The sequence below is a fragment of the Bos javanicus genome, chromosome 15 (assembly GCF_032452875.1).
Source record: "Bos javanicus breed banteng chromosome 15, ARS-OSU_banteng_1.0, whole genome shotgun sequence".
Lineage (NCBI taxonomy): Eukaryota > Metazoa > Chordata > Mammalia > Artiodactyla > Bovidae > Bos > Bos javanicus.
In genome coordinates this window covers 79,598,279-79,621,373 of record NC_083882.1, presented here as the reverse complement: position 1 = coordinate 79,621,373, position 23,095 = coordinate 79,598,279, and the positions used below count along the sequence as shown (strand labels likewise).

Genomic DNA, 23,095 nt, shown 5'->3' with positions numbered 1-23,095 from the left:
GAGAATCCCATGGACAGGGGACCCTGGTAGACTACAGTCCATGGGGTTGCAAAGAGCAGACATGACTGAGCAACTTCACTTTCTTGAGAATATTATACTAAGTGAACAAAATCAAGCAGAGAAAGACAGATACCATATGGTTTCACTCCTTTGTGGATACAGAAATAAAATAAGTTACAAACAAACATACAGAACAGTGCAGTGACTACCTGAGTGGAAGGAGTTAGGAGCGTGGTAAAATGGGAAAAGGAGGTCAACACCAATGCAGTATATTAACACACATGTATGTAATTCAGAAAGATGGTAACAATGACCCTAATGTGAGACAACAAAAGAGACAGAGGTGTATAGAACAGTCTTTTGGACTCTGTGGGAGAGGGCGAGGGTGGGATGATTTGAGAGAATAGCATTGAAACATGTAAATTATCATACGTGAAACAGATCACCAGTCCACGTTGATGCATGAGACAGGGTGCTCAGGGCTGGTGCACTGGGATGGCCCTGAGGGATGAAATGGAGAGGGAGGTGGGAGGGGGTTCAGGCTGGGGAACACATGCATACCTGTGGCTGATTCATGTCAATGTATGGCAAAACCCACTACAATATTGTAAAGTAATTAGCCTCCAATTAAAAAAAAAAAAAAAAGATGAGAGAGGGGGAAAAAAAAAGGTCAACTGTACCATGACTGATGGAAAATAAAACTTTTGGTGGTGAGTATACTGTAGTGCTTCAGAATTTGAAATATAATTTTCCATACCTGAAATTTATATAATGTTATAAACCAAGGTAACCTCAATAGGGTGTTATAAACGTTTTAAAGTCAAAATGCTTTTTTTTTTTTTTTTTCCCAGAAATTTAAAAGCCTTAGGGAGAAATAACAGCTGTCAAAAGAACAATTTGCTGTATGACTCAGGGAACTGAAACAGGGGTTCTATGGTAATCTAGAAGGGTGAGATGGGGAGGCAGATGCAAAAAGATATGGTCATACCTGTGTCTGATTCTTGTTGATGCATGAGAGAAAGCCACAAAACTCTGTAAAGCAATTATTCTTAAGTTAAAAAAATAAATTCAGTTCAGTTCAGTTGCTCAGTCGTGTCTGACTCTTTGTGACCCCAAGAACCATGGCATGCCAAGCCTCTCTGTCCATCACCAACTCCCGGAGTTCACTCCAACCCATGTCTATTGAGTCGATGATGCCATCCAATCATCTCATCCTCTGTTGTCCCCTTCTCCTCCTGCCCTCAATGTTTCCCAGCATCAGGATCTTTTCCAATGAGTCAGCTCTTCCCATAAGGTGACCAAAGTATTGGAATTTCACCTTCAACATCAGTCCTTCCAATGAACACCCAGGACTGATCTCCTTTAGGATGGACCAGTTGGATCTCCTTGCAGTCCAAGGGACTCTCAAGAGTCTTCTCCAACACCATAGTTCAAAAGCATCAATTCTTCAGTGCTCAGCTTTCTTCACAGTCCAACTCTCACACCCATAAATGACTACTGGAAAAACCATAGCCTTGACTAGATGGACCTTTGTTGGCAAAGTGATATCTCTGCTTTTTAATATGCTCTCTAGGTTGATCATAACTTTCCATCCAAGGAGTAAGCGTCTTTTAATTTCATGGCTGTAATCACCATCTGCAGTGATTTTGGAGCCCCAAAAAATAAAGTCTGACACTGTTTCCCCATCTATTTCCCATGAAGTGATGAGACCATATGCCATGATCTTCGTTTTCTGAATGTTGAGCTTTAAGCCAACTTTTTCACTCTCCTCTTTCACCTTCATCAAGAGGCTTTTTAGTTCCTCTTCACTTTCTGCCATAAGGGTGATGTCATCTGCATATCTGAGATTATTGATATTTCTCCCGACAATCTTGATTCCAGCTTGTGCTTCTTCCAGCCCAGCGTTTCTCATGATGTACTCTGCATATACGTTAAATAAGCAGGGTGACAATATACAGCCTTGACGTACTCCTTTTCCTATTTGGAACCAGTCTGTTGTTCCATTTCCAGTTCGAACTGTTGCTTCCTGACCTGCATATAGGTTTCTCAATTAATTAAAAAAAAACAAGCAGTAATCTGAGAAAATCAGAATAAAAGGAAAATTTCCAATCTTAACAACAAAAGAACATTTCCCAATTCCAGGAGGCATTCATATCTTCCTAGAGGTTTTGAAATCTTCTGCTCATGTGTTGAATTAAAACAATTGTTCCTTTCAATGGGGAGAGCTAATGAGCCTGATCCAGAATGATGCCATTGCAGGCAGTCAGCAGAGAAGGAGCCCAGCCCCTCCTCCCAGGGGTCAGGCCACACCATTCTCTGGGTTGTGATTGGCTCCAGCTCTTGACTAAGGGACATTTAATGATGAATAAGAACGCTGCTAAATGATCAGCCAACAGAGAGAGAGAAGAGACAAAGGTAGACTAATCTTCTTGGGTCCAGGGAAAGGTAGTACAGTCTTCATCAGGACAAAAAAAAAAAGACTCAGGACAGAGACGTGAAAAGCTGGGAAGGAGTTCACTATCAGGTTTGCCAAGAGTCAAGTAGGCTAAAAAGTTTTCTGTGTAGGCTTCTTACTTCATGGAATAAAAGGAGAGGGAAAAGGTCATTCTGTAGTTTATTCAGGTGAGAATTAGAAATTCCAGGTGTCACGCCAGAAATTCTAAAAGCACAAAGACAATGATGTTTGAAGAAAAGCCTGAGGGCAATGGGAGCCTTGTGGATGAGAACCAGCTGGACCTGGGTGCGAAGCATCAGGCAAACAGGAAACCAGCAGCAAGTGGGAGAGCCAAGCTCCCTGCAAGGCAGGAGGCAAACGCAAAGTGTGGCTTGCCCAGAAAAAGCATCAGCATGTACACCTGGCAGGAGATCCAGAGACACAATCAGGAGACTGACCAGTGGCTGGTGATCAATCGCAAGGTCTACGATGTTACTGGCTGGGCGGACAGGCATCCCGGTGGGCGGCTGGTCCTCAACCACTGCGCTGGGGAAGATGCCACGGTAAGGAGCTCAAAGTCTGCCCTCTGTCTCTCTGTTCCAGCTGCTGGGTGGCTGGGACCTTGACTGTCTTTCCAAAAGCATTTCAAGTACGTGTTCAAGCTCCATGATCACTCATTTCCTCCCAAACCAATTTTTATGGATTCCTATCCAGCAAAAAGTTGAAAGCTAATTAAGCCTCAAGGTCTAGCTATTATTTGCACTAGGTTTGGGGTGGGCTCAGATGCTGACAGTAGATACTATGTGTATTTCAGGTTTTGCTTTTGTTCTTGGCATTATGTTTTTTTGTTTTGTTTTATTTTGAAATGGAGTCATTGTCTTACAAGAAGAAAGTTACAAATAGGTGAGTAAAATCTGGAAAAAAATGTCTTCATTCAAGTAGAAATTTCTCAGACTCCTACAACTGGAGTGCCTGAAACAGACAGCAACTCATCTGGCGAGCATCAAAATGCTGAACAATGTTGAAAGCGTACAGTGACATAGGCTTTTAGACTTTATAGAGTTATTTTTTGTTGTGTAGTTAATTCAATGTGACACAACCCACTTTCATGGAAGAAGTAACTGAAATCAGAGTGGTTAAATGACTGACCCAAGTTCACCCAGCCAGTAGATCTCAGATTCAAAATACTTATCTTTCTGAACTTTCAGTCTTAACCACTTTTCTTCACTGTTTTTCCTCATAACTCTCCTCCACCAAAATAGCTGAAAAAATAGACTTTCAATGGATGCCTAAAATATCACGCATCATATGTGTTAAGTTGCTTCAGCTGTGTCCAACTCTTTGCGATCCTATGGACCACATTCCGGCAGGCACCCCCGTCCTTGGGATTCTCCGGGTATGAATACTGGAGTGGGTTGCCATGCTTTTTTCCAGGGGATCTTCCTGAACTAGGGATCGAAACTATTTCTTACCTCTCCAGCATTGGCAGGAGTGTTCTTTACCATTAGCACCACTTGGGAAGCCCAAAGACACATAGACACATTCAAATGCATGACCTCACTTAAACCTTATCATAAAGAAAGTGAATCAGTTCAGTTCAGTAGCTCATTCGTCATCAACTCTTTGCGACCCCATAAATTGCAGCATGCCAGGCCTCCCTGTCCATCACCAACTCCCAGAGTTCACTCAAACTCACATCCATTGAATTGGTGATGCCATCCAGCCATCTCATCCTCTGTCATCCCCTTTTCCTCCTGCCTCCAATCCCTCCCAGCATCAGAGTCTTTTCCAGTGAGTCAACACTTCACATGAGGTGGCCAAAAGTACTGGAGTTTCACCTCTAAGAAAAGTGAATAGTATTCCCATATTAAAGATTAAAAAAACTGATACTAAAACATGAAAATAATGTGTCTCAGAGCACACAAATAAGAGTGACAAATTTTTAAATCAGATAAGTTTTTTACCATAAAGCCCTTTATGCTGCTACTGCTAAGTTGCTTCAGTCATGTCTGACTCTGTGTGACCCCATAGACAGCAGCCCACCAGGCTCCTCCATCCCTGGGATTCTCCAGGCAAGAACACTGGAGTGGGTTGCCATTTTCTTCTCCAATGCATGAAAAGTGAAAAAATAAAGTGAAGTCGTTCAGTCGTGTCTGACTCCTAGCGACCCCATGGACTGCAGCCCACCAGGCCCCTCCGTCCATGGGATTTTCCAGGCAAGAGTACTGGAGTGGGGTGCCATTGCCTTCTCCGAAAGCCCTTTATAGCTGATCTTAAAAATAAAATTTCCATTTAATATTGAATTAGGAGGCTTCTCAATCCATAAATGCATTTAGGAATCCATTCTAAAATATTCTATAAGAAAGTTGATTTTAGCCCAATTAGGAACTTTTTCTCCATATTATACACATGAAGAAATGGAGAATAAAAGGTGTTAAATAAACTAATTCAAGATCAGAAAATTAACATATTATTGAGTAGAAATTTAAAGAGATTTTTTTTTTATGTTATCCTTGTCATTTTCATGTTAGTATATAATTTTTCCAACTGGTTTCAAAGCATAGCATTAAAAACATTGATTCAGGAAGCTCTGCTCTGTGAGCATTACTTGACAGATAAAAACAGAATACACAAGCATATGGCTAGTTTGCAAAGAAAGAAAGATTTTGTTTTTTTGACACTAGCAACATCTTCTTTCCCCACTTCTCATTTCCCCCTAATTTCTCAACTTCTCTGTCTAATCAGGGTCTTCTACCATCTTCTTGTCTTGATTCTGCAGTCAGAGGAATGCCTTTCTGAGCAGACCCTTCCACATCCCCAACCACTCTGGTCTGATCTGATGTTTTTAAAACAAAGCTCAACCTTTTCCTGGAAAAGTGTGCATGAGCTTGTAGCCCTGATGGGATTCTCACATGTGTCAGGAAGACCCTAGGAAGCCAGACAGCTGAGGATAGAAGGAGCCAAGGGACAGTCATTTGTGCAAGAATCAGGAGAAAGATTAACAAAAATAAAGGGAAAAAATACTTGTTGATGTATGACAGAAAACCACACAATTCTGTGAAGCAATTATACTTCAATTTAAAAAATAAAGTGGCAGAAAAGAGGGAAAAATACCACATATCTCACCTCCACTACAGAAAGAAAATATGGACAATGCTTTCTAACACAAGTCACAGAATCAGCTCAGAGGATGTGTTAGCAAAAATATGTACCTTCAACCACCTTGAATATAACTGGTGGACATAGCTTGCAGAAAGCAGCTCAGCTGATGAATTTGTAATTTGCTGGTGAGTTTTTATCTCCCAGAAGTTAGAGAAAGACCACAATTCTGCATCCAAGTCTAGTTAACAAGGAAGAATTAAACCTTATGGGAAAATACCCACAACACCTCAGGATTTGTGTCTTAAGGATGAACACCCTAAGTGTGGTCAGTCATGTACCCTGGATTTTTAGAAGGCAGATCCAGAATGTTCAGAGAAAAGTCTCCAGAGGATGGCTAGAGAAGAGTGGAAGGGTGCCAGAAGAATTCTGACAACCACAGTATTCCATGGCCACTCATGGAGCCTGAGGTGCAGTATACTGGTTATACAAGCCTGGGAAAGTCCCTGAGATGCTCTGGAACTCAGCTTCATCATCTGCATAATGGGAATGGCCTTACCCATCTAATTAGGAAATGAGACTAAAGATTGTAAAGTGTTTAGCATAATACCAGATGCACTTTTCATTAAATCATAGCTATTGTTATTCATATCACACCTCCATAGACTCAGAGGTGTGAGTCACATTTCCTGTTTATCACCTGCTTAGAAATCCTGATTGTTTGTTGCCAACTGGGAACAGAGGAGTATGTGGTGGAGAAACAGCATGACTCTAGGGACGGAGGGAAGAACATGAAGTTAGAGAACCTGAGGTCAGATGCTTTCTCTCTACAGCCTAAAGTGTTTGCAGGCTGTGCCCTGAAAGGCAAATGTGCACCAACATATGATCTCTGTGCACAAGCCCTGGCCCATAGCTACACCTGCCCAGAGCGGGGCATCTTTCCTTATTTACACAGAAACTTCCCCAAGCCTCCATCCTTCTCATGAAAAGTACGTAATGATACCAAGGTAGCTTGTTCCATAGGGTCACTCATTCATTCATTCATTCATTCATTCATGTGGTCAATCATTCTAAAACTTTTTGAGGTGTCCAGTCTAATGATTAAGAGTACAAATTTGAGAATGAAAGAGGTGTGGTTTGCATCTGGGCTCCACCACTTGCTAGGAATGTCCTAAGGAGCTTGCTGAAGCCTTGGAGCCTCAGCTCCTTTATCTAGAAAGTGGGATAATGATACTTCTATCTTATTATGGATGTCAAAGTCAGCGAAGATAAAACAAAGGTTTTCTTCTTATACCTGGCACAGATTAAACACTCAAAAATGACATTTATCATTCCTTAGTTATTCTGAGATAAGTTGTCATTTTGTCCAAAGACTTTTACTAAGAGTTAGTTAGTTAGTTCAGTCACACTGTCATGTATGATTCTTTGCCACCCCATGGACTGCAGCATGCCAGGCCTCCCTGTCCATCACCAACTCCCAGAGTTTACTTAAACTCATGTCCAATGAGTCAGTGATGTCATTCAACCATCTCATTCTCTGTCATCCCCTTCTCCTCCCACCTTCAATCTTTCCTAGCATCAGGGTCTTATAAAATGAATCAGCTCTTCACATCAGGGAGCCAAAGTATTGGACTTTCAGCTTCAACATCAGTCCTTCCAAAGAATATCCAGGACTGATTTCCTATAGGATGGACTGGTTGGATCTCCTTGCAGGCCAAGGGACTCTGAAGAGTCTTCTCCAACACCATAGTTCAAAACTATCAATTCTTCAGTGCTCAGCTTTCTTTATAGTCTACTCTCATATCCATACATGACTACTGGGAAAAAATCATAGACTTGACTAGATGGACCTTTGTTGGCAGAGTAAACTCTCTGCTGTTTAATATGCTGTCTAGGTTGGTAATAACTTTTCACCCAAGGAGTAAGCATATTTTAATTTCATGGCTGTAATCACCATCTGCAGTGATTTTGAACCCCCAAAATGAAGTCTGCCACTGTTTCCACTGTTTCGTCATCTATTTTCCATGAAGTGATGGGAACAGATGCCATGATCTTAGTTTTCGGAATATTGAGCTTTAAGCCAACTTTTTCACTCTCCTCTTTCACTTTCCTCAGAGGCTCTTTAGTTTTCACTTTATGCTGTAAGAGTGATGTCATCTGCATATCTGAGGTTACTGATATTTCTCCCGGCAATCTTGATTCCAGCTTTTGCCCAGCGTTTCTCATGATGTACTCTGCATAGAAGTTAAATAAGCAGGTTGACAATATACAGCCTTGGCATACTCCTTTTCTTATTTGGAACCAGTCTGTCGTTCCATGTCCAGTTCTAACTGTTGCTTCCTGACCTGCATATGGATTTTTCAAGAGGCAGATCAGGTGATCTGGTATTCCAATCTCTTTCATAATTTTCCACAGTTTACTGTGATCCACATAGTCAAAGGCTTTGGCATAGTCAATAAAGCAGAAAAAGATGTTTTTCCCAGAACTCCCTTGATTTATTGATGATCCAGCGGATGTTGGCAATTTGATATCTGGTTCCTCTGCCTTTCTAAATCAACCTTGAAAATCTGCAAGTTCATGGTTCACGCAATGCTGAAGCCCGACTTGGAGAATTTTTAGCATTACTTTACTAGCATGTGAGATGAGTGCAATTGTGCCCTAGTTTGAACATTCTTTGGCATTGCCTTTCTTAGGGATAGGAATGATAACTGACTTTTCCAGTCCCATGGCCACTGCTGAGTTTTCCAAATTTGCTGGCATAATGAGTGCAGCACTTTAACAACATCATCTTTTAGGATTTGAAATAGCTCAACTGGAATTCCATCACTTCCACTAGCTTTGTTCATAGTGATGCTTCCTAAGGCCCACTTAACTTCACATTCCAAGATGTCTGGCTCTAGGTGAGTGATCACACCATCATGATTATCTGGGTCGTGAAGGTCTTTTTTGTACAGTTCTTCTGTGTATCCTTGCCATGTCTTCTTAATATCTTCTGCCTCTGTTCCGGAAGGAACCATTTTGTCCTTTATTGAGCCCATCTTTGTATGAAATGTCCCCTTGGTATCTTTAACTTTCTTGAAGAGATCTCTAGTCTTTCCCATTCTATTGTTTTCCTCTATTTCTTTGCATTGATCGCTGAGGAAGGCTTTCTTATCTCTCCTTGATATTCTTTGGAACTCTGCATTCAAAGGGGTATATCTTTCCTTTACTCCTTTGCTTTTCACTTCTCTTCTACTCAAAGCTATTTGTAAGCCCTCCTCAAACAGCCATTTTGCTTTTTTGCATTTCTTTTTCTAGGGGATGGTCTTGCTCCCTTTCTCCTGTACAATGTCACAAACCTCCATCCATAGTTCATCAGGCACTCTATCAGATCTAGTCCCTTGAATCTATTTCTCAATTCCACTTAATTATACTTACGGATTTGGTTTAGGTCATACTTGAATTTTATAGTGGTTTTCTCTACTTTCTTCTATTTAAGTCTGAATTTGCTAATAAGGAGTTCATGATCTGAGCCACAGTCAGCTCCCAGTCTTGTTTTTGTTGACTCTATAGAGATTCTCCATCTTTGGCTGCAAAAATATACTATATATGTTTTCAGTGTTGACAATCTGGTGATGTCCATGTGTAGAGTCTTCTCTTGTGTTGTTGGAAGAGGGTAAGTCTATTATACAAGACACAGGCACATCAATTCCTATTATAGAACATGTTGTTTATTTTATTTTTTTTTCAAATTGTATGATTTAAAACTAATGCACAATGCTAATAACTAAAGATCTTCTCACCTAGAAAAACTTACCTATGAAAAGCCAGAAACAACCTATAAGTCCAACAAGAAGAATTAATCATATAGATTACAATATGTCCATATGAAGCATGCTACATGCTAAGTTGTGCTAAGTTACTTCAGTCATCTCTGACTCTGGGCAACCCTATGGATTATAGCCCACTAGGCTCCTCTGTCCTTGGGGATTCTCTAGGTGAGAATACTGGAGTGGACTATTCTGCTCTCCTCCAGGGGAATCTTCCCTACCCAGGAATAGAACCTGCATCTCTTATGTCTCCTGCATTGGCAGGTGGGTTCTTTACCAGTAGCACAACCTGGGAAGCCCCAAGTTTTATATAAGTAAGTCAATAATATTTCTGAGCTCCACAAAAGATGTAAATGGAATCTTGTGAGGTATGCACAAGAGCAGAAAATTCAGAACAAAGAAGTCATGGTTATTACCAAAGGTGCATGCTAAGCCACCTCATGTCTAAACATCAGGGTCTGAGAGGGACACTGAGAAACTCAAGCTCTTCATCAGGGTAAAAATTCAATATGACAGGAAAAAGATGACAAAAGCCTGGAGGAAATATAGCAAAATGTGTTTCAACTGCTTGGAAGACTGCAATGTGGAAGAGGTTAGAGCTGTGTGCAAGTCCAAAAGACTCATGTGGAATCAGCAGAGGCAAGGCTGGGGCGGGGCAAGAGAGGATGTGTACAGAGGTGGAATACAGATCAGGTTCACATCGTGAGCAAGCACCAGCAGAATAGGTGTCCCGGCCTGGCCACATCCTTTGCTTAACACAATCCTGGTCGATATGATGGCTTAAGGATGAGAAGAGGGGAAGGAGGAAGAGAGGATGAAGTGTGTGGGAAGTAAAGAAAGAGACAAGAGAAGGAGGAGAGGGAGAAAGGGTCTTGAGTTCTGAGCGAAGGACTCTGGATTTTACCATCACTGTAGGTCATCCTCTCCTCCCACTGCAGGTAATGAAACTTCTCTAGCCCAGCATCCCTCCCTACACCCAATCCTACAAGGAAACCTAGCTGTTTGTAAAAGGAATGTTGTCATCAGTAATAACTGCATCTTTTGTGGGCTGTCAACATTTGTTTTTACTTTAAAATTAAATTTTAATTTGTTTCTCATTTGAATGATGGTTCAAGGTGAAAAATAGGTATGAGAATAGAGACAAGTGCAGTTAAAGTGCTAATGGATGACAATGGCCATGAAGAGGGACTCTTTTTCAAATGCCAGCCTGTTGGTTAAGTAAAGGCTGAAGATCAAGAAGTGTTAGTCAAGGCAGAATGGATATAGGCATCTGTATGATTGAGGCCCTTTGCTGTCTGCCTGAAGCTATCACAACATTGTTAATAGGCTATGACCCCATATAAATTTTTTTTTTTAAAGAGTCAAAATGAAGGCAGGAGTCCAGGGAACATGTTGAAGTCCTGAAAAAGGCAGTGACAACAGAAATGAGGGAGGGGGGTGGATAACCAGGAGACATAATTTATAATAGGGGATAAGTGACTGGGTAAGTAAGCAGGAGTAAGGAGCCTAAACTGTATGATGGATGCCTTATATAGGTAGGTGGATGGCAGTTGCCATTATGAGATAATGTAGTCAGAAAGATGAATAGGTTTGGCAGGGAGAGTGGAGATAGAGAGAGTCTGGCCTGGAGCTTAGTTAAGTATATCACAGGAAAAAAATCTCAAATAATGAAAGTTCTCAAACAATAGAGTGAGTTATGGCAAATAAATAAATAAACAACCCTCTGTTTATCCATGTGGGTGGAGGGGAATTTTGGTGACTTCACATAAATATTCTCCACTCCAAAGTGGCTTTTTTCCACAATGAAGGCAAAGACTATATTCTCCCCATAAATCAGCCTACTCAAAACTTGTGATCTCCCAGAAATACGAGGGACCTTGATTAAGCATTTGCCTTGAAATAGATGAGATCTGAAAAGGAACCAGAAGAGGAATTACCCAAAGGTGTAGGAATGGGTGTCCGTGGTTGGGTATTGAATATTCTGGTGAATTTTTTATTTTTATTTTTTTGGCTGTGCTGCAAGGCGGGTGGGACCTTAGTTGCCCAAGAGGGATGGAACCCACACCCTCCATTGGAAGCATGGAGTCTTAACTACCAGACTGACAGGGAAGTCCCCTGTGGGCTGTTTGAGATAAGTAAATCAAAATCTATGTTCTAGTTATATTGTTTTGTGACTATATACATAAATTCACCATGGGTAGTTTTTTTTTTTTTCTGAATTTCGGGAAATTTCAACTCACTTCAGAGGAACCAAATAATGATAATAATATAAAATTATCATCATTTAATGGCATCTGATTCCAAAGCTTAAGCTCTTTGATGCTTGGCTAGGTATTCAGCAAGGTTTTGTAATGACTGACTGACTGAATGAAGGAATAAATGAGCCCATGCAGCAGACTAAGTAGTATCCACAGTTAGAAAACAAATCGAAGCTTCAGAGATAAATTTCCCAATATAAACAACATACTGCACTGCTCCCTATACTGTATTTTGGTGTAAATTTAATAGGCACATACTTTGATTGATTGCAGAACAATATTTGGCAAATGGAGTGTCTCCTGAATTTCAACCCACACATGCCCTCTAGGCCAAGTGCCTTGATGTGGGGCACAGCCTGTATACAGTAGTTAAGATGTAAGGACATGATCCTTCTCAGGCCTTCTCACTTTACATACTTGTCTCTCCCACTAGGGATCATACTGCTCTTCCAATAATGGACATCTTTCCAGCCCCCATTAAATAACAGCAAAAAATCAGCAGGATTTCCAAAGTCACTGTGAAAGCAAAGATAATCACATCTTTCCTCTGTGTTGATACTGTTTGGGAAATAATCAGTGTTAAGAAGAGCTACAGTATAAATTTATGAATAGGTTAGGAAACAGAGATGAGAAGTGAATCAAAAGATAACAGATGAAAATGAGAGATGATAAAGTAGTTAAAAGGTCAGAAAATAGAGATGCTGAGAGTGGGGAAGAGACAGCAGTGCTTAAGACCCATATCCTTTGAACTCAATACTTCTCAACTTTCTCCTTTTTAGAGAAGTCATATGCTGCTCTATTCATTCACCCTTCCCCTTATTCATCAGACCTCTCTTGATCACATGTCATAGTCCAGTCACAGTGAAAAATATCAGGTATAATTTAATCAATAATGCATTGTCTCAGTCTTCAAAAAAGTCAAAAGGCACTGGAGAAGGCCTTTGTGAATACAAAGATTCACTGCAACATCATTTGCAAAGCCTTAGGAACAAGTGTCATGGGAGCCCAGAGAGATCATAAATAACTTTCCTGACTGTGTTAGGAAGGCATATTTCATGTGGATGTTCAAGAATAAGAAGGAAATTTAAGTAGAAAAAAAATGGAGGAAAGCAGTCAAGGCAAAGGGAGCAGTATGTATTACAAAACTTCAGAACTATACAGGGTCATGGAATGTTTATTGAATAGGGAGAGTTCCATTGGAGAGGATGAGGCATGAAGGGTACGGTGAGAGGTAAACCTGGAGAAGTAGGTTGGTGCCGGGGACCAGCCCCGGTTGATCCAGGGTATTCGAAGGAGAGATGGCATAGGCGAAGATCAGGAAACAATTGCTTAATTAAACGTTAATTAAGGATATAAAGAGTAATAGAATGAGGATAGCTCAGTGAGGAAATTCAGTGGAGAAAAGAGGCTGAATAATTCAGCCAGAAGGTAAGAGAAAGAACGACATGGGGAGACCAAGTTTCGGTGAACAAGGCCCGCACTTTATTTTCCAAAGTAGTTTTTATACCTTAAGTTATGCATAGAGGATAATGGGGGAAGGGGTAGAGTCAGGCAGCCAGCCAGGCTTTCTTCCTGCAAACTTATCATATGCAAAAGCTTAGGTGATTTGCATCATCTTCTGGCCCGGAGGCCTGTTAACATTTTAAGACCCTTTCTTCACAAAACTTATTTTTCTCTAAAGGTGATAAGTCAAGCGCCACCCTCCAAAAGCATTAGATAAAGTTGCATTCCTACAGAGCAAAGGTGTGGTGGGCTATAACAAGAAAAAGAATTAACTCAAGGGTCCCAGGTTACAAACATTAAAGCTACTATTTACACCAATTATATTAATCAATACACTGCCAGGGACACAGCAGGTAAGGGATATGGAAACTTAGCAGCAAACATTGGCCCAACAAGTGAAAATCCCTTCACCAATACAATGTCTAATCAATCTTTTAACTGCTCAAAGGAATCTGTATTTAGACAGTTTAGAACATCTCATGCCTCTCACAGTTGGGAGGCTCTGAGCAATCACATGTGGCTGGAAAAACCTATTCAGGCAGGCTAGAGGATTTCCAAAGGAGTTTGTAGGTTAAACACTGTCACACCCAGGAATTGTTAACTGGAGCTGTAAGCTAACTCTTTTTTCAGAGAGAGGTAATGGGGGACAGCCCCCCGTAAAGTCAGAGGTGTAGGTGAGAGCACAAAGCAGAAAGTAGGCAGACTCTGGATTTGGGGGTAGATGGGGGACTCCTGAGGCTCGATCCCGCCTTTGTGTATGCCAAGCCTCCTTCCTCATGACCTTTGTCATGGGTGGAGTTCCTCACGCTGGCTCCCGGCAGTGATAGAATTCCAGTTGAGCTATTCCAGATCCTGAAAGATGATGCTGTGGAAAGTGCTGCACTCAATATGCAATATGCAGTATGCACTCAATATGCAATATGCCGGCTCCCAGCAGGTTGGGGCCACAGACAAAGTGATGCACGTTATTAAAACCTAAGGTGGGGAAATACTTTACTAACTGCCTACCATGCATATACTGATCTTAACATCCTCCCAAAACAATCTTGTGTTATCCTTCTTTCAGGAAAAGAACTGTACATGTTAAAGCTGGAATGGACCTTTATGGCTTCCTGGCTTTAAAGCCACATCGACTTGAGTTCAAATCCTGGCTCTCCCACTTACTGTGGCAATCTCCTGCCATTTGACGTCTTTATATGTATAACAAAAATGATAGAACCTCACATAACTAAGTTGATGATGATGAGTTGGCCCATAGAGCACCTTGTATACAGGATACACTAAAAAAATGGTGTTACTCCCTCTCCCCTTCATTTACCCCTGGACTTTCTTCAGGAGGAGCATACTTGCCAAATAAAGTTAATTAAAAAAAAAAAAAAAAAAACTCATTTTTGAAGGCCTTTTGAGAAGATTTCACAACTTACTCGGTATCTAGACTCTAATAGTGAATTCCTTCAAATTGAATATTCTAAGACTGCCTAAACCACATTTGTACTGCCCATCAATACAATGAAAAGAGTTCCACACAGCAGGGAAATTCTTACTATTCTGGAAAACCCTGTAGGTCTTCAGGTTCTGTTGTCGCAGTATTGACCTGTGAATCTTGCTGAAGATCAGAAGAAACAGTGAACCCAGAGGAATATTAGCATCAGCACACTGTTCCAGGGCTCTGGATGACTGCTCAGAGTAAGATGCAAATGCAGGGCCTCACCCCTCCTCTACACTTTGATCTTGATCCCTCAGAATGTTTCTCACCCTCATCTCTTCCTTAACAGCAGGCAGAACATGATTTTTCAGTATGGGCCACCCTGAAATGTTTTAGTCACACTATTAATCACTGAATGACTCTCATCCTGGTTAGGTAAACTAACTTTAGGGTCATTGAATGTGACAACGAAAACACATCTTTGAAAGCAGCATTTCCCAAGGGGGTCAGAGAAAGTGTACAAAGGCAGAATGAACAGTAGAGCCTCGACTGGTTCTAGAAGATACAAATCCCTTCTTTCAGCACTTAATCTAGAAAAGTGAGTTTAAAGAGTTGATATTGCAACCTTGTGAATAATCTCATTCATTATATATATGCACATACAAGCCTACACATATGGACATGCTTTATGTGTAGGCTTGTATGTAGTTCTAGATGTATCTAAAGTTGCTTTAGATTTTGAAGATGGACGGTTCATTATATTCACTAAAATAATTCAGAGCTCACTCTGAGTGGAGTATGGAAAAAAACTCTCTGAACTGTTATATTTTATTGAAGAGAAGGAAGGCAGGTAGCTCTTATCCAGGTGTGTCTTAGTCGCTCAGTCATGTACAACTCTGTGCAACACCGTGGACTGTAGCCCACTAGGCTCCTCTGTCCATGGAATTCTGCAGGCAAGAATACTGGAATGGGTTGCCTTTCTCTTCTCCAGGGGATCTTCCCAACCCAGGGATCTAACCGGGGTCTTCTGCATTGCAGGCAGATTCTTTACCATCTGAGCCACCAGGGAAGCCTAGAGGTATACATATAGGAAAGAGAACTAATATGTTTGAGAATTTACTATAAACCACTCAGATTCTAATCAATTCACTTAATTTTTATAATAACTTTATAAATTGAGTAGCTATTACCGTCACTCCCATGTTAGGGAAGAGAAAACAGGAGCATGGACTGGTCAAGAGACTTGTCCACAATTGCACAGCAAGTGTAGAACTTAGGTGTGGGAAGGCTGCTCAGGGATCCAGTTTCCTAATCAGCACTATGCAACACCACCACTCCAGGGTATTGTGTATGGATTCCACATATTCAAATTAAAACCTTGGTTATTTTTCTTCATATTAGTCATTCCTATTCTCAAAGCCATAATAGCAAGAAGTCCAGTATCTTACTCTTGGAGAAGCCCCCTTCCCCCCAAAGCAGTTTAAATCCCTGGAGAAAAAAAAAAAAAAAAAGTCTAATCTCTTATTTCCAAACTTAAGCAGGACATTGGAACCAACACTGCTTCTCATAGCCACTTGGAGTTACTACATAACATGGGAATGGAGTTGGAAAAATATAGTTGGTCAGCTCTATTTTGTGCCTGTCTCTAGCCCCTACAGAGAATGCCATGGTGTTTTTTTGTTTGTTTGTTTGTTTGTATAGAAAGAGTGCTAAGGCTCCTTCAGTGATAAACTTAACCAAGAAAGTGCCACTTTAGACAACTAAGGATTCGAGGGCTTTGCTCCCATGCTCTTTTAGACATTTGTTATCATCATCAACTTTAACTTGTCTTTCCCTGGAAATAACTTAATTCAAACACCTCTGTCCCTTGGTCCTTGACCAACAAGCAAAACGGAAACTGAGAGATGTGATTTGCATAGGCAGTCTTGGTTGCTGCATGCTCCAAACAATGTGGGCAACTCCCACACCAAGCCTGAGGTTTGACTCTAAAGATTCACCATGGCCCATAATCTCAAAGCCAACTACTGCTTCTGGGCTCAATAAAATAAACAACAATCTCTTCCAATGCTTGGGGATCAACTTTCTACCCAGGACTTGCCTAGTAAGCCATGCACTCAGTGGGTGGATCTGCAGTGTGAGGCTTTTTTTTTTTTTTAATTGTCTTTTTTTTTTTAATTTTATTTTATTTTTAAACTTTACATAATTGTATTAGTTTTGCCAAATATCAAAATGAATCTGCCACAGAGGAATTTCAAGGGTAATTCTGATCAATGAACTTGAAGTGTCAACCTAGAGTTAGAAGTAAATGCTCTATAACACAGTCTGTGCTGATTCCTAAGGTCAGTACAGAACGAGGTAAGAAAGGGGAGATATCTGTGCATAAACGTGTCATTTTTAAGCCTCTAACAGTTCTCTCTGATTCACAGGACGTCTTCAGAGCCATGCATCCGGACCCTGACATTGTGCAGTTGTACCTTAAACCACTGCTCATCGGAGAGCTTGCTCCAAAAGAGCCCAATCAGGAGAGAAACAAAAATGTGAGTGAGGTCTCGGGACTCAAGAGTATGTGGAGGGATGGGGACGAGGTACATTACAGGGCCAATTTATCATTTTCTGTGGGAAACCAGCCATCCTGCCTGGGAGGACCTGCAATAGTATAAATGAGAGGATTCCAAGTATTTCAAAGCAATGTCATCCTCCTGAGATCCTCAGCATTCTTAAACCTATGAGAATCAAAGGAATGGGATGTGTGGCCCTGTGCCAAACAGTAATTCCATGTTTCTAACCACCTACTTCTTGGCATGCAACTTGCACATAACTTTTCTTTTTCCATGACTGCTTATAATTCTCTGATGTTCCCTGTTAAACCAGTTTCCATGAGAGCAGAGACTATGTCAATTTTGCTCATCCTCTTAAGAAATTTGTATGCAGGTCTGGAAGCAACAATTAGAACTGGACATGGAACAACAGACTGGTTCCAAATAGGAAAAGGAGTTCGTCAAGGCTGTATATTGTCACCCTGCTTATTTAACTTATATGCAGAGTACATCATGAGAAATGCTGGACTGGAAGAAACACAAGCTGCAATCAAGATTGCCAGGAGAAATATCAATAACCTCAGATATGCAGATGACACCACCCTTATAGCAGAAAGTGAAGAGGAACTCAAAAGCCTCTTGATGAAAGTGAAAGTGGAGAGTGAAAAAGTTGGCTTAAAGCTCAAGATTCAGAAAATGAAGATCATGGCATCTGGTCCCATCACTTCATGGGAAATAGATGGGGAAACAGTGGAAACAGTGTCAGATTTTATTTTTCTGGGCTCCAAAATCACTACAGATGGTGACTGCAGCCATGAAATTAAAAGATGCTTACTCCTTGGAAGGAAAGTTATGACCAACCTAGATAGCATATTCAAAAACAGAGGCATTACTTTGCCAACAAAGGTTCATCTAGTCAAGGCTATGGTTTTTCCTGTGGTCACGTATGGATGTGAGAGTTGGACTATGAAGAAAGCTGAGCACTGAAGAATTGATGCTTTTGAACTGTGGTGTTGGAGAAGACTCTTGAGAGTCCCTTTGTACTGCAAGGAGATCCAAACAGTCCATTCTGAAGGAGATCAACCCTGGGATTTCTTTGGAAGGAATGATGCTAAAGCTGAAACTCCAGTACTTTGGCCACCTCATGTGAAGAGTTGACTCATTGGAAAAGATTCTGATGCTGGGAGGGATTGGGGGCAGGAGGAAAAGGGGACAACAGAGGATGAGATGGCTGGATGGCATCACTGACTCGATGGATGTGAGTCTGAGTGAACTCCAGGAGTTGATGATGGACAGGGCGGCCTGGCATGCTGTGATTCATGGGGTCGCAAAGAGTCGGATATGACTGAGTGACTGATCTGATCTGATCTGAGACCTCGATACCTATCAGCACAGGATTGGACCTGCAGTAGGATTTCCATAAATAGCTGTTGAGTCAGTGATGTGACTATATCCTAACTATAGTTCTTTTTACAATTGGAGAAATTACAGTTCCAAGAGAATAAACTACCTTCTGAAAAGCAAAGAACAGGAACTCTAGTTCACCTCTTTCTGGCTCCAAACCTTTCTGTATCCCCCACGAAAAGCACCACTTTTCTTTTGCCAAGACTTTGGTTGAATGAAAAACTGTCTTCAGAAGGCAGGGCCTCCATAAGATTAGACTTCACTAGAATGGTTGAGCTTAAAGGGATTTTAGCTAATATTAAGCACTGCGTTTTTGTGTGTGTGTGTGTGTGTTTTGCACTTCATGTTTTAAAACAGCTTATAATTGTACCATTCTTTTGAAATACTTCGTACAAAGTGGTGATCCAGAGATCACTGTGAGGCAGAAAGAATAAGAATTACATTTTCACTTAAAGAAATGAAGAAACAAACTCACAAGGGGATAGGAAGACTCTGAGGAGAGAGAACTGGTTACGTGCAGGCCCAAGACGAATACTTAGGCTGACTCCTGAGGCCCATGTGCATTCCTCAAGGCTGTGTGTCAGGAAGCAACGCACTGTACTGAGATGACTGGGCCACCAGGCAGACAGCCTGGACACATAGCCCGGTTCCTATGACAAGGTGTAGGAGCCGAGATGCCATTGTTCAGTCAGTGAGTCATGTCTGACTCTTTGCGACCCTGTGAACTGCAGCACGCCAGGCTTCCATGTTCCTTCACTATCTCCCAGAGTTTGCTCGAACTCATGTCCATTGAGTCCACGATGCCATCCAACCATCTCATTCTCTGTCGCCCTCTGCTCTTCCTGCCCTCAACCTGTCCAGGCACCAGAGTATTTTCCAATGAGTTTGTTCTTCCCATCAGGTGGCCAATGTATTGGAGCTTCAGCTTAATCATCAGTCATTTCAATGAATATTCAGTGTTGATTTCCTATAGGACTGACAGGTTTGATCTCCATGCTGTCCAAGGGACTCTCAAGAGTCTTCTGCAACACCACAGTTCAAAAGCAACAATTCTTTGGTGCACAACCTTATTTCTGGTCCAACTCTCACATCTATACATGACTACTGGAAAACCCATAACTTTGACGATATGGACCTTTGTTGGCAAAGTAAGGTCTCTGCTTTTTAATATGCTATCTACGATTGTCACTGCTTTTATTCCAAGGAGAAAGCATCTTTTAATTTCATGGCTGCAGTCACCAGCTGCAGTGATTTTTGGAGTCCAAGAAAATAAACTCTGTCACTCTTTCTATTATTTCACCATCTAGTTGCCATGAAGTGATTGGACTGAATGCCATGATCTTCATTTTTTGAATGTTGAGTTTGAAGCCAGCTTTTTTACCATCCTCTGTCACCTTCATCAACAGACTTGTTAGGTCCTCTTCACTTTCTGCCATTAGAGTTGTATGATCTTCTTATCTGAAGTTGTTGATATTTCTCCCAGCAATCTTGATTCCAGCTTCTGCTTTATCCAGCACAGCATTTCACATGATGTACTCTGCATATAAATTAAATAAGCAGGGTGACAATATACAGCCTTGATGTACTCCTTTCCCAATTTTGAACCAGTCCATTGTTCCAAGTCTGGTTCGAACTGTTGCTTCTTGACCTGCATACAGGTTTCTCAGGAGGCAGGTCTAGTACTCCCATCTTGTTAAGAATTTTCCACAACTGGTTGTGATCCACAAAGGGTCAGAAGAAACAGTAAACCCAGAGGAATATTAGAGTAGTCAGTGAAGCAGTTTTTTTTTTTGTTTGTTTTGTTTTAAAATTATCTTGCTTATTCTATGATCCAACAGATGTTGGCAATTTAATTTTTGATTCCTCTGCCTTTTGTAAATCCAACTTGTATATCTGGAAGTTCTCAGTTCATGTACTGTTGAAACCTAGTTTGAATGATTTTGAGCATTACCTTGCTAGCATGTGAAATGAGAGCAATTATATGGTACTTTGAATGTTCTTTGGCATTGCCTTTCTTTGGGATTGGAATAAAAATTGATTTTTCAACTACTGTGGCCACTGCTGAGTTTTCCAAATTTGCATATCGAGTGTAGCACTATAATAGCATTATCTTTTGGGGATTTAAAATAGCTCAGCTGGAATTCCATCACCTCCATTAGCATTAAATCACCTCCATTAGCATTGTTCATATCAATGCTTTCTAAGGCCCACTTGACTTCACACTCCAAAATGTCTGGCTCTTGGTGAGTGACCATAACATCCTGGTTATCTGGGTCATTAGAGCTTTTTTGTAAAATTCTATTTATTCTTGCCACATCTTCTTAATATCTTCTTTTCTGTGAGGTCTTTACCATTTCTGTCCTTTGTTGTGCCCATCTTTGCATGAAATGTTCCCTTGACATCTCCAATTTTGTTGAAGAGATCTCTAGTTTTTTCCATTATATTGTTTTCCTCTACTTCTTGCTTTGTTCACATAAGATGCTTTCTTATCTCTACTTGCTATTCTCTGGAACTCTGCATTCAGTTGGGTATATCTTTCCTTTTCTCCTTTGCCTTTCACTTCTCTTCTTTTCTCAGCTATTGTAAGGCCTCCTCAGACATCATTTTGCCTTTTTGCATTTCTTTTCCTTGGGGATGATTTTGATCACCACCTCCAGTACAACGTTACTGTAATTTGTCATGGGAAATCATGGGACCGGATGCCATGATCTTCATTTTTTGAATGTTGGATTTTAAACCAGCTTTTTCACTCTCCTCCTTCACCTTCAGCAAGAGGCTTTTTAGGTCCTCTTCATTTTCTGCCATAGGGGTGGTGTCATCTGCATATCTGAGGTTATTGGTATTTCTCCCAGCAATCTTGACTCCAGCTTCTGCTTCATCCAGCCTGGCATTTCGCATTATACACTCTGTATAGAAGTTAAAGAAGCAGGGTGACAACATGCAGCCTTGATGTACTCCTTTCCCAATTTGGAACCACTCCATTGTCCCATGTCTAGTTCTAACTGTAGCTTCTTGACCTGCATACAGGTTGCTCAGGAGGCAGGTAAGGCAGTCTGGTATTCCCACCTATTGAAGAATTTTCCACAGTTTGTTGTGATCCACATGGTCAAAGGCTTTAGCATAGTCAGTGAAGAAGAAGTAGATGTCTTTTGGAATTCCCTTGCTTTCTCTATGATCCAACAGATGTTAGCAATTTGATTGCTGGTTCCTCTGTCTTTTCTAAATTGAGCTTGAACATCTGGAAGTTCTCAGTTCATGTGCTGTTGAAGCCTAGCTTGGAGAACTTTAAGCATTAATTTGTTAGCTTGTGAAATGAATGCAATTGTGCAGAAGTTTGAACACCATTTGGCATTGCCTTTCTTTGGGATTGGAATGAAAATTGATTTTTCAAATCCTGTGGCCACTCCTAAGTTTCCCAAATTTGCTGGCATATTGAGTGCAGCACTTTCACAGCATCATCTTTTAGGATTTGAAATATCTCAGCTGGAATTCTATCACCTCCACTAACTTTGTTGGTAGTGATGCTTCCTAAGGCCCACTTGACTTCACATTCCAGCATGTCTGGCTCTAGGTGAGTGATCACAACACCATCGTGGTTATCTGGGTCATTAAGATCTTTTTTGTACAGTTCTTCTGTGTATTCTTGCCACCTCTTCTTGATATTTTCTGCTTATGTTAGGTCCATATGATTTCTGTCCTTTATTGTGCCCATCTTTGTATGAAATTTTCCCTTGGTATCTCTAATTTTCATGAAGAGATCTCTAGTCTTTCCCATTCTATTGTTTTCCTCTATTTCTTTGCATTGATCACTGTGGAAGGCTTTCTTATCTCTCCTTGCTATTCTTTGGAACTCTGCATTCAGAGAGGTATATCTTTCCTTTTCTCCTTTGCCTTTCACTTCTCTTCTTTCTCAGCTATTTGTAAGGGCTCCTCAGATACCACTTAGCCATTTTGCATCTCTTTTCCTTGGGGATGATTTTGATCACCACCTCCAGTACAATGTTATGAACCTCTGTCCATAGTTCTTCAGGCACTCTGTCTATCAGATCTTATCCCTTGAATCTATTTTTCACTTCCACTGTACAACTTCAAGGGATTTACTTCAGGTCATACCTGAATTGCCTAGTGGTTTTACCTACTTTGTTCAATTTTAGTCTGAACTTTGCAATAAAGAATTCATGATCTGAACTACAATCAGCTCCTGGTCTTGTTTTTGCTGCCTGTATAGAGCTTCTCCATCTTTGGCTGCAAGTAATGTAATCAATCTGATTTCAGTATTGACCATCTGGTGATGTCCATGTGTAGAGTCATCTATTATGTTGTTGGAAGAGGGTGTTTGTTATGACCAGTGTGTTCTCTTGGCAAAACTCTGTTAGCCTCTGCCCAGCTTCCCTTTGTACTCCATGGCAAAGCTTGCCTGTTACTCCAGGTATGTCTTGACTTCCTACTTTTGCATTCCAATCCCCTATGATGAAAGAAAGCTAAGTGCTGAAGAATTGATGCTTTTGAACTGTGGTGTTGGAGAAGACTCTTGAGAGTCCCTTGGACTGCAAGGAGATCCAGCCAGTCAATCCTAAAGGAGATCAGTCCTGGGTGTTCATTGGAAGGACTGATGCTGAAGCTGA

General features: G+C 41.0%; 1 protein-coding gene across 2 annotated transcripts in view; it reads left to right on the top strand.

Moving 5' to 3' along the window:
* Positions 1 to 2,676: 2,676 nt before the first annotated feature.
* The window catches only part of LOC133261464 (fatty acid desaturase 2-like protein FADS2B), a 45,082-nt gene continuing 24,663 nt past the window's right edge, over positions 2,677 to 23,095 (top strand). For both annotated transcript variants that reach the window (XM_061439944.1, XM_061439943.1), the window contains exons 1-2: positions 2,677 to 2,997; positions 16,956 to 17,066. In XM_061439944.1, coding sequence (XP_061295928.1) covers positions 2,677 to 2,997; positions 16,956 to 17,066 — 432 coding nt within the window. The remainder of the gene's footprint in view (positions 2,998 to 16,955; positions 17,067 to 23,095) is intronic.